The 12,653-nt window shown below is 37.5% G+C and overlaps 1 protein-coding gene across 1 annotated transcript in view; it reads right to left on the reverse strand.

Moving 5' to 3' along the window:
• Window positions 1-12,653, reverse strand: part of cftr (CF transmembrane conductance regulator) — a 57,644-nt gene that overhangs the window by 22,490 nt on the left and 22,501 nt on the right. The window contains exons 7-13 of the mRNA XM_033968096.2: window positions 12,164-12,289; window positions 10,460-10,706; window positions 9,919-10,011; window positions 7,542-7,715; window positions 6,059-6,250; window positions 3,164-3,258; window positions 1,351-1,437 (exon numbers count right to left, since the gene is read on the reverse strand). Coding sequence (XP_033823987.1) covers window positions 1,351-1,437; window positions 3,164-3,258; window positions 6,059-6,250; window positions 7,542-7,715; window positions 9,919-10,011; window positions 10,460-10,706; window positions 12,164-12,289 — 1,014 coding nt within the window. The remainder of the gene's footprint in view (window positions 1-1,350; window positions 1,438-3,163; window positions 3,259-6,058; window positions 6,251-7,541; window positions 7,716-9,918; window positions 10,012-10,459; window positions 10,707-12,163; window positions 12,290-12,653) is intronic.

A 12,653-nucleotide genomic window follows, 5' to 3' on the forward strand; every position in this document is an offset into this window, starting at 1 on the left:
AGTTCAATATAGGTTGAAAAGATTTGCAAATCATTGTATTCTGTTTCTTTTTTTAGTTTTACACAGCGTCCCAACTTCATTGGAATTGGGATTGTATTTCCTGTAATATAAAATATACAAATGTATGTAGTTATTATAAAAGATGTATATAAAATCCTGGCACAAAGCGTTTTGCCTGCATCTGTGACACAGTGAAACATTGTAAAAAAATAAAACTAAGTCTGCTTACGGTAAACTAACTTCTATTTTCCAGATCAGCCTCCACATAGGGCACTGAACAAGGGTCACCTTTAGTCACGTCCAAATGTCCAGTGGGTGAAAAAGTAGTGCACTCCTACTTTTCAAGATGCATTTTGGTAAAGTTTGCCAGTCAGTATAGACCACAATACATTGCATGATTCAAGAATAAACATACATAAAAACTAGAGATCAACCGATATGGGTTTTTCATGGCCGATGCCGATATCGACTGTTGTGAATCCAAAGCAGCCGATGGCCAATGAGCTCTGCTGATATTTTTGGACCAATACATAGAGCAGGTTTGGATAATTTTTCCCCAAAATATATGATATGAAATGACTACTAACATAAATATTATTGATACATTTTACTGCTCCTGCATAATTAAATTATAAGGAAAATAATCTCAATAGAAATCATTTTTAGATATCCACAACCCTGTTTTTACTACTACCCTATAATGGAGCTGTGCAATCTCACTTTGTGAATGCCACCGTCAGACTAAAGTGTTAAAATAAAGGTTTATGCAAGCACTAGGTGAGCCCAAACGAAATATCAGCCCAGGCATGAGATTTAAGGCCAATAACAAATACACAAAAAAGCACAAATATTGTTCCAATATATCTGCAAAACAATACATCTCTAATAAAAACATGTCAGTTGGATTTGATTAACATATATATATATATATATATATATATATATATATATATATATATATATATATATATATATATATATACACACACACACACACACACACACACACACACACACACACACACACACACACACACATATGAATGACAAGTGGATATAGTAATTATTATGAGGCCTACCAAATGCCAAATGTGAGAAAGTATTGAGTGTCCAAATGGCTCCCTGAATGAGGTCACTATATAGTCTGTTAAATATAGTGAATGAGGGGTTAGGGGCTAGAGTGCATGTAGGAAATAAAACACTAGGTATATTTTACTAGGTATATTTTTGCTCTGGATACATAACAATGTGGTTATTAAAAGCCCAAATAGCATATTGTTGGCTCTTTCAGACTCCATAAACTGAAAGTAAATGAGGTAAGCAGTAGTATGTTCTGTTCAGCAAACATACTTCTCAAAGATTTCCTTCTCGGTGACGATGTCGAGGTGAGTGAAGGGAGCGTCCAGCAGGTACAGGTCTGCGTCCTTATAGACGGCTCTGAAACAGACAGGCTCAGTCAGAAATACATTCACACATTCATATACATGGAGAAAATGGATTCAGGTCGTGTCAGACAAAGTGTGGTGAGAATAAGAAAGATAGAATTTAACATCAAGACACTTGAATAAAATAAAAACAGATGAGTTGCAGTGGGGTCTAACAGCTGATGTCTCGCCTGTCAAATGGAGCAGGAACTAGTATTCTGTAAATTATATTTTCTTAAAGACCACTGTACTTGTATCCATTATTATGATTATTATGTTATCATTTTCACATTTTAAATCGTAAAATTAATCTAAAGCAACTTAATAAAAGAAACAAGTGTGTTGCTTTCTGTATTAGAAAACTGTGGTGCCCAATGGGAGCTGAAGTGGCCATAAATGTCATCAAAACATGGCCCCCTTATGGATAGCTGCACATCACACTAGTGAGTAGCAAATTTTTTTTCCAGTTGTACCAAAATGACTATGCAACGCTGCTGAATCCTATGTGCAGTAAAATAAAATTGAAGAACGAAATAAGTGCGTTACAGTGGGCATATGCTAGTGGTGGAGATTGCAGAGATTGATGGCGTCATGAAAATAAGCAATTAAAGATTACTCAAACATGCACAACTCACTCCAAAAACAACTCTGAGAAGGTAAATGAGAAGAGGAAACAACTAGAACATGGTCAAAAGCTCTGAAAAGTCTATTTTGCAGAATAGATCTGCTTTAAGAAATATCCAATATGAAAAGCTCATTATTCTGCTATATTTATCCAACCACAACACAACATCTGCAGAGTTAGGAGCCCACATTTTTTATCTATGTGTTATGGTTGACATGGCCTTAAATAAAAGAGGAAGTATTTAGTTGTGCAAAACTTAGGTGCCACAGAAAATCAGTAGATCTTTTGACATGAGAAAGCTTTTAAAACTATTGCAAACACGTCCATAAATATTTTTTACATATAAACGAAGAAGATCATTTGAGTTGGGTCGATAAAACTGTCAGAGGAGCTGATAAAATTGGAGCAGATTTTTACTCATTAATCCTCAAAGGGATTAAACTCGTATCAAACCAGGACCAAAATAAAGACTTAGGGTTAAACAAAGAGAAAGGAAAGACTACAGCAGGACTAAAACAGAAAATATAATATAACAACTTGGTGTTTTGTTGTTTAGTTTGTTTGTTGTTCTACAATTACACAATTGCATGACAACACCTTTATTTTGTTAAATGAAGGTTTAAACGGCCAGAAAATGCCTTCCTTTTCTGTCATGATGACATAAGTAGAGCTATTCTGTTTTCAAACTCAGAGCTACTTCCTGTATTTTTGTACTTTTATTCTTAACTTTTTCTCCTGAAACTGCCACTTAACTAATGTAAAACTATGATAAATATTTACCACAGGCACTATCCCACCAAACCAAGTCATAATTAGAAAAATATCGAAACCTTTCTTGCACACTTTACTTAATGAAGGTATGACTAGTCAAGGTCAAAATCTTTAGTCTGAGTTAATCATAGAGGTTCACTTAATCTGAAGTTAATTATGATCTTTTCTTTAAAAGTCTTCAAAGCCACTTCGTCTTTAACTCATATCTTTGTGTATTAGTGCGTTTGGACCTGGGATTATTCCAGTAACACACACAAAGCGTTCCTTGTGCGTTCCTGTTTTTAATAAAGCTTCAAAATAACTGCAGTGAGGACAGACAACAGAAGGATTAAACAGGAAGTACCTGGCCAAACCGACCCTTGCCCTTTGACCCCCACTCAGAGTGACCCCGCCCTCCACAAGGTGAGTCTTGTCCTTCTCCGGGAACTCAGCAAAGTCCTGGGGAAAAAAAAGTTATGAGGTTAGGGTTTAAAATGCTACTGTCATCACTCTTACTTTTTCATAATTGTATTTAAATATCCTGATAATCACTGAAGATAATACAGAACTTTAAAATTAAAGAGGGAGAATTACACTGTGGCGTATTAACTTCTGACGTATAACATATTTAGATCACATTTCAATGTGATCTAAATATCTCCGAAAACAGATCTCCGAAAACAACATATTAACATGTTAAGTTTCTGTTTCGAGTCCCACCCTATCTCTTCTCCTTCAGAGCACTATCACAGCACAATCGGCATGCTGTCTGCTAATGAAACAACTGCACATTTCATCAGGTTTATGAAGTTGTGATGTATCGTTGTTTTTATCATGCTTTTAGGAAAGATTATTGTGTGGGAGCATGGATGTTATATGCTTGTGGGCGAAGCATGGAAACAGAATCTTACAGCTAACCGTAAGGAGGGTTTGAATAGGGCCCGGAAATTACTCAAACATACATGAATAACATATAAAACCTCTTCAGGCATGTTTTGATGAGGAACAACATTATAACATGGTAGAAAGCTCCAAAAAGTTGATTTTGCATAATATCCCCTCTTTCCAGTATTTTTTGTTTGTAATACAAATGTGCATGCACACCGATGAAATAAAATACGACACAAAACAACTAAGCTTCAACAGAGATGGCACTAACCCAGACACATTTACTGAATCCACCAGAAAGGTACACTTTAAAGTGTCAGGCATGGCACAGAAAAAGTTATCATATTATTGTAAAGGCCACACATATAACAAGGAAGAACAGAAACACATGTACTATATCATTAGATGAGCACACACGTATATAGGGCCCGTACCTGCTGCTGTTGTCTGCAGTCTGAGAAGCACAACACACAGTTTAAAGGTCTATAAATAGCACAGACACATGCTCCAGTCTGTACAGAACAAAAGAGACCACCGAGCTCCCTGTCTGAACGCACACCGCATAAAAGAGCAGGAGGGTATACTACAAGGCTGTAAAACTAATACTAATACCACTAATACTACTGCTGCTACTGCTGCTACTGCTGCTGCTAGTACTACTGCTACTACTACTTCCCCTGTTCCTCATTCAGTTTATTATGTTTTCATTCATGCCATTTGAATTATAAAAGTTGAGATACATGATAATATATTTCTTTCTTGTCCTACCATGTTTCAACACAAATCTTGTCCAAAACATTCATTTCTTTCAATTTAGGTACAAACTTTGTTAAGTGGTTGAGCCTGTGCCCTACATTAAACTGATGATATTTGGCTCATAATTTGAAGCTGTTGTTTTCATGTTGGACAGGAGAAGCGTTACTCTGTTTGTTCTCACAACACTCATTTCCCTCATACAGGTCTGAGGTCAATACTGCGGTATATGGGTCAGGAACAAAGACATGAAAACATAAATGTACAACTACTGAAGATTACACTAACATAAGGTGACTTCTTTGGCTGTCAGGCTCATCATTTTGGTCTTAGAATATTCGTATTAACCTGTTGTACATGATTGTGGTATTTTTATTTTGCTATTGTGTCTGTAACTCAAAATATGAACATTAATAAGAGACAAATCAGCTGCCTTCTTTCCCTGAGGTCACCCCCGCTAGCGTTAGCAACAGATTTGATTGACAGCATTGCTAAGCACCCGCCCCCAGCCAAACCAGTGGTGCGGGAGTGAAGGGGCGTTGCCTTCAGCAGCTTCACTCCAGATTGGCTCTTTGGTTGCTATGACACTCCCAGTCGAAATTCTAAATATGGCCATCTACTCCAAATTCACAGATATAACTGTTGGTCTCCATGACCTTCATTTGACTGGAGCCAAACGCTCACTTAGTGCACTTCTTTTTACAGTACAGATATGTTATACAAGCAGCACTTGAGATCAAAATAAGTTGTGTTGACTGCATCTAATTATAAAATGTTCTATTGTCTGATAATCAGGAAGTGCTTGTTAGCATGCTAGTTGTAGCTTTATCGTTTTGGCCAAACTCTGCCCTGGTTTCTGAACGTTGTGAAAAGCGCCTCTAAACTCATTGCAGTGGATAATTAGGTTGCTCAGATTAAGCATAAAGTAAGAGGAATAAATTTGAATCACTGCATATAGTTTAAAATTAACTAGTAAAATGAACTAGCTAATTAACTCACTAAAAATTAAGTATTACACACTTAAATATTAATAACTTACTAAGTCCAATCAGTTAATTGAAAGTTCATCTAAATTTAACCCGTGCCTCATGAACCCTGTCCATCCTGTCTATCTTTACACCTCAGATTCCCAGTTGTGTTTTGAGAAAATGAAGTTGTGTTCTGCTGTATAGGATGAGGCTCCGGTTTCAGACAAAGGGGCTGTCTCTCAACACGCACTTTTATGAGAAACACGAGACTTGAGTAAAAAGGATGCAAACTATCAGCAGTCAGAGAGGGCAACTGTGGCAAACTGTGTGCATAAAACAAACATGTGAGACTAATTTATTAATGTGACTATTTCAGAACTGTGCTAGGGTTGGTCTGAGCTGTATCAGAACAAGTATAAGACCACATAGGCTAGTATACACCCATGGACCACTATGGAACTATGAACAACTCAGGGATTACACAAATATAAGGCCACGTGGCAAACACTCTAAACTATTACATCTCTCTCTGTATCTGACCCAAACTGCACTCACAAGACTACACCTGCCCAGGAGTTCTTGCAAAAACTACTATTTATAAAGAAAAAAAGAAAACAATGTATTTATGTAAAGAGTTAATTAGCCCATACCTCCTCGAGCTGACAGGCCTTGATGACGGAGGTGTAGCGGTACTCGTCGTAGGTGAGTCCAAACAGGATGTTGTCCCTGATGGTCCCGGGCATGATCCAGGAAGTCTGCGGAGAAAAGGAGATCCGACCGCTGTGCCGGATCTTACCCTCGGAGGGCACCAGCTCACCCAGGATCATCATCAGCAACGAGCTCTGAAAAGAGAAAGGGGGTAAACTGGGGCTTAACCAGCACTAAGCCAGGGCCTAAATCAGGACTGAACCCGGTCTGGACCAAACCAGAACTGAACCAGATAATCAACAAGAATGAACTAGATCTAAACCAGAACTTGTGAAACGTTGACCTAAAATGGGACAAGATACAACCTAAGGAAACTCAGCCCGAACAACAGCACCTGCCCCCCGCACCTGCCCATTGTTGAACTGTTACAAACTGGTTCTTATCCCCTAAACATCTGTATTTTTACTAGGCCACATCTTTCAACTTATTTTCCAGCATAAAGGTTAAAATAAGAATGAACCACTTTCTATACATTAAATTAACCTTTATTTAAGAGTCAAAGCGGATGACAAAACACTATTCACCCTTCATGAGGTTCAGCTTCCTGTTTATAACAGAGGCTATGCATGGACATCATTTTATTTGAAAAATGCTCCTCAACATCTTGACTGAGTGGCACTAAGGCAAAACTATGAGCAGCCTAACAGACAAATGCGTTTCTTTGCTTTTATTTGGCCTAATTTTTGTACATGGAGCTAATTTTTTTATTTAGCTCAAATGATCTTTATACAGCAGAAATTGAAAGTAGATTCTCTGTTGTTGCTGTGACTGTGCAAAGCTAAGCTATCCTGTTTGCTAACAATAGGGGGAGATAAAGACACTTCAACTTGCCCCAAAACAATGAATCTGATCCACACACAGACTCAAACATGTTATTTAAGGAGAGAAAGGTTCACTTTAATTGTGTCTGATCCAAAGTCTGTTCATAATGTTGTGATAACATCTGCATAACCTCCTTTTTTTAGAGGACTTTTGACCATTCAAATTCCAAAGTTATTACCTTATGCATTCCAAGAATCCTAATTATTCAGCTTTACCGGCACTTTACACAACTCTCGGAAACAAGAGCGGAGTTTTGCCAAGACGGTAAAGCTAACAATAACTAGCATGCAAATATGCACTTCTTGGTTATTGGACAATAAAATGCTTTATAATTAGATGTAGCTAACACACAGTGGACTTATTTTGACCTCAAGAGTTCTTTATACAACATATCTGTAATGGGGCAAGACAAATTTTGCTTAAACACATACATACATCAAATACAGGACCTTTAAGTAATTTCAGTGACATCTCACACCTCAGTTATTTATTTAATACATATGTTCACATAATTATCCTGGCTCAGATCTGGAGAAGGGTGCAGCTGAGTACTCCTGTCCCTGTACACCTGCTTTTTAGACCTGGTTTTAGTCTTAGTCTTACCTTCCCAGAGCCAGTGGACCCGGCCACAGCCAGCATATGCCCCTTCTCCAGGTAGAGGCTGATGTTACGCAACACTGGGGTCACATACAGGTTAGTGAAGAACATTCCTGGGTCTGAGTGTGGAGGTCTGGACTTGTTCTCCTGTTGGATCTTCTCAAAAAGCTCTCCAATGCCCTGCACAAGGACAGTCAAGCAGGCTATTAATGTGTGTCAGACACCGTCCTGTTCTTCTATCTCCCTGTGTGTTAGATTCTCTCTCATTCTAAAATGTCATGATGTCATACTCTCAGATGGGGGCAAGATCATTGGGGACATTGCACTTTCGCATAAAATATCCAAAAGGTACAATCACAAATGTTGAACCTGATCATTTCTATTAGTGACTAGACCTATTCAAAAAAGGAAGAAAACATTTTAGCAATATACATTTTGGCTTTCCCCATCTGTTTTAAATAATATTAGCATATAGATTGTTGTGATGTCATCTGAAATTTAGCAATATCCCTGTGTCAGATACCCTCCCATCCTCCACCATTATTGTGTGTCAGATGCCCTCCCATCCTCTTATATCGCTATAGTATTTAACTGAGATGTGGGCAGGTCAAATGTCTCTAGCTAAACTGCAGATGTTGTGGTGGAATAAATACAGCAGCAGGATGGTTCAACATTCGTAGATTTCAAACATTCTATTGGGTGGAAAATGTATATCGATTTTTTTTTTGTTTAGAAAAAAACATGTTACCTGATGAAAATAAACTACTGCACATAACATCAAGTTTGTGAAGTTGTAGTGTATTGTTTTGTATCATGCATTTGTATATTGTTAGAAAATTGTCGTGTGAGAACATGGGTGATGTAGGCTTGTAGGCTGAACACTGGACAGAATCATACTGCTAACCAAAAGGAGGGTTTGAATAGTGCTAGGGAGAGACTTCTGGCATGTTTTTGATATGGGAACAATTTTATAACATCGTAGAAGGCTCCAGAAAGTAAATTTTGCTCTTTAAAGAATTTTAATCTTTCGCTTCACAACAACATTCTCTTCTTTCTTGTCTTGACACCATTTTTAATTCGTTTACGTCCAGTGATCCTATTCTCCCATTACACTTGTTTACACCAGTCTACACCAGCACCTCCTTTGTCTAATTCCAGTCATTTGTCTCATTTTCAACTCACAAAAGCCTCATTTAAGACCTGTCTTACTGTCTGCTCACTACCTTATAGATCTAACTGCAACTTCACTGGTGGCTTTCCATTGACTTTGCAACACAGCATTCTTTGCTTGAGAGACTTAGGTGACGTATCTGCTGTCGGAGAAACAAAACAAAGAGACCCCCCCTCTTCCCCAACTCACGTCCAAATGTGTTTCAGGGAGAGTTTGCGGGAATTATCTTAGAATTGAATAGGCAGTGGTTCCCAACAGAAGACACTGAACTGTGGGCTGATTAATTATGGAGAGTGGAAGAGAGAGCAGAGTTCTCACGGTGTACGGTGCTCTGAGTGAGAGGTTTGTACGTGTCCAAACAGATAAGATTAAAATACCTGTGTTAAACCAAGGCTGAGAAGTGACTGAGAGAGGAGCTTTTTGAGTTTTGTGGTTGGTTGGTTGGTTGGTTAAATGGTGAATTTTACAATAAGTGCTTGTGATTTTTATAATATTGTTCCCATGGCAAAATAGATACAAATCACTGTTGTTTCTAGGTACAACTTTATCTAGGATGAAATAAAATAAATAAATAGAAAAAACTATTGAAAAAGATGTCATACTAATGCCACCAAAAGCACCAGGGGCAGCACCCGGAGGACATATATGAGGGCTTTTTGTAAAGGGTCTAAGGGTGCATTCATACTCACAAACGAAACCTGGACTAGAATACGACTAGAAATACGAATAGGCCAGTACTAGACTAGGACTAGAATAGGGCCAAATAAGTCTATATAAGGAATAAACTGGGCTCAAACTAGGACCAAAGTAGGACAAGAGTGAACGCACACTTAGATGTAGAAGTAGTAATAACAGAGTAACTAGAGAAGTGATACTAGAAGTATTTGAATACTAGTAGTAATATGCTGAATGATGGGCTATATGATCAAAAAATTTTATCCGCAATTTTCTTGAAACTAGTTCACAATTTCAATGTTATCACACTTCATGTACAACTAGTAAAATTATATTGTAAGAGGTAAATAAAATCATCTGTTCACACTTCACTGTGATTGGTTAAATTCACCTGTCACTCATTCAGAGCAGGACAGAGGTTGACCAATCAGAGGAGTTGGTGGGTTCTGTGTTTCAGCCTAGAGCTTGCATTAAAACCTCACCTTAGCCCTACTCTGCTGTAATCTCCTGTACTCATGTGTAGAAGAAGTAACTGACCTCATCCCATGAGGCTGAGACATTGACCAGCTCCAGTTCTGTGGTGGTTAGATTATACTCCAAAACCCTGTACTCCTCCTTCATTAGGAACTCCTGGGAAGACAAAAGCAGGGATTTTTTAAATGTGCATGTTTATATGATTTGTTTTTAAAGAATAAATTTAATGAATAGGTTTTTGGCCTTTGAAGATTTTTTTCAGTTCTAAAACATGAAATTTCAGACAACAGAGACCATACTCATATAGTTGCTCCCCTATACTGGGGTTAGTGGCAGCTGAAGGAATTACTTTGAAAAAAATTCCAACAACTAAGGTTAAAAACATTTTTGATACGCTAACAGAAACATGCAGTATATAATGAACGGCATAAATACTCAGATTTTGATTTATGGATTTAAAACAGCGTAGGAGACATCTGAACTTTTACCTGTGATGTAACAATCCTGGGAAATAAAAAATTACACGCTCAGAGGGAGCAGGCTTTCTAACAGGATTCATTGAACCAGAGTGAATAAAACAAATGACATATCTGAAGCTCCATACCTCTATCTTCTTGACGAGAGCCAATGTGTCGTACCACATTTGGATAGAGCCGGGTAACTGTCGCGTGAGTGTCATTCTCAGGACCATACAGTAGGAGGCGGTAGTGAAGATTCTCCTCAGAATGATGCCCTTACTGAGTGCGTGTGGGACAATTGCCGACACAATGACTAAAATGGCGGAGAAGAAGTATGCGGCACTATAAAAATATCGCAGAGAGCCAATCTTCCTCGTCAGCGTCACCTCATCTCTGCAGGAAGAACAATACAATGTGGAGTTATGGAAATTAAATCAGATTTTACAACCGGTTTAAAAGACTAACCCATCCTGAGTTCTACATTAACATTTTAGCTATTGTTTACTGTCACAGAATGCAGCCTTAACAATATATGATTTAAAATAATTGCCCTTTAAAGTGCAACTTTTCAGGTTTGAGGTTCGTCACCTGCTTGTCTCTATGGAGATGTTATTGCTTCCTTAGAACAAGTTACAAGTTAAACATTGAAATGATCAGTCTGGCATTTTTTAAATTACAAGTGGTTTTATTGCTGAAAACATATCTTGAAAAAAATTTATTTATACTGTTGCTTGACTTGGTGATGTCACCTGCGTGTCTCTATGGAGATGTATTGGCTTTTTCACACCAGAAAAGTTACTTGGTGCAGCTTTATTGCTATTGTTATTTATGGTATTTATTAAAGTCAATCGTTGATTTTGCTGATTTTAGCAGAAAAACGAATAAAAAAGACACTTTTGAACATCTTTCCTTTTCATGAATAACAGTTCTTCGATTTCTTGTCTCCCTCACACATCTGCCTGATGTTCTGTAGTGGGACTATTGCACTAGAATCTGACTGTGGCACTGCTCTGTGATTCAAACAGGTTTAACACAGATGTATCAGTCATAACACTGAGTCATAAGAGCCACATCACAGATACAAGAGAATAAACCTGAGCCAGATCACGTGTTTATGGTCTTAATTTATTATTATGTGACAATAGGCGAGGGATGAGAAGCAAATTCCATTAGATGAGACAAGATACAAGATTGGGTTGAGAAGAACAGGACGAGATTATAGCATAATTACTGTGTCACATGTTTCTTATTATTTCCAGTAAACGTCTCGGTTTTACTCCAAATTAAAATTAGCGTCTTCTGCAATCTAATTACTACCTATTTGGTTCCAGTTGAAAAATATAATATTGCACATTCAAGACGTTTTGTTCCATTTTGAAAACACAAGATCATGTCCTATCCCAATGCGACGTCATAACTTTCTAAACTAGAGTTAAAATTTGAGCTGGAGCAAAGGTCAGAATGCTGTCAAAGAATTTGTCTTTTTCAAAATGCAGATGTTTTGACTTACTTTATGGTTAAGATAATGGGACCTACTCAGCCTTTTCAGATGAAAATGGCAAAAAGTTAAACTTCTACTTTATAAGCACAAGTGAACTAAGCTGAAGTATGAAAGTGGCATTGTTCAATCGGAAACAGGATTGTGAGGCATAAACAGAAAGGGAAAAATTGATTTTCTTATTTTCTTCTAACTGAAATTATGACATCAAATTCTAGGATGCAGTGAACAAAACATCTTTATTTGGTACAATTTATTTATGGTCCAGTTCTAGTGTTGTCCTATATAAATGTTCCTCTATCTGATATTTCTGATGAGTGATTATATTTTTTAGGGTAGTTGTGTTGCTCACTGTCTGATGTTCTTGATGATGGTCTCCATGATGTCCTCCCAGCCGTATGCTTTGACCGAGTGAATGTTCTCCACGATTTCAGACGTCAGAGCCAGACGCCTGTTTATCAGACCAGCCCGCTTCACCCTGGGAAACAGCACAAAATATTCACATGTATATTATAATTATTAATTCAGAAGAGAGATGGGCAGTAAATGTATTCAGATTCAGATAACTGTATTTATCCCTGTGGGTAATTAATCTGAATCTCCGCTTCTGTGCATTTGATGATCAAAAACATAAAGAAGACACAAGTCAGTGGACAACAAGTCAATTGGAGAAACAACAAAATTTACAAATTTTCTACAAGATAATTGTGGTTTTGAAGATTGGATTTTTTTTAATATTGAGTGTATTCATGGCTGGTGCTGATCATTTAGAATTCAGAGCAATAGATGGACAATAAGCTCTGATGATATTTTGGCCCGTTTTTGATTCCACATATAATGTA

Source organism: Periophthalmus magnuspinnatus, chromosome 6, assembly GCF_009829125.3.
Source record: "Periophthalmus magnuspinnatus isolate fPerMag1 chromosome 6, fPerMag1.2.pri, whole genome shotgun sequence".
In the NCBI taxonomy this organism is placed as follows: Eukaryota; Metazoa; Chordata; class Actinopteri; order Gobiiformes; family Gobiidae; genus Periophthalmus; species Periophthalmus magnuspinnatus.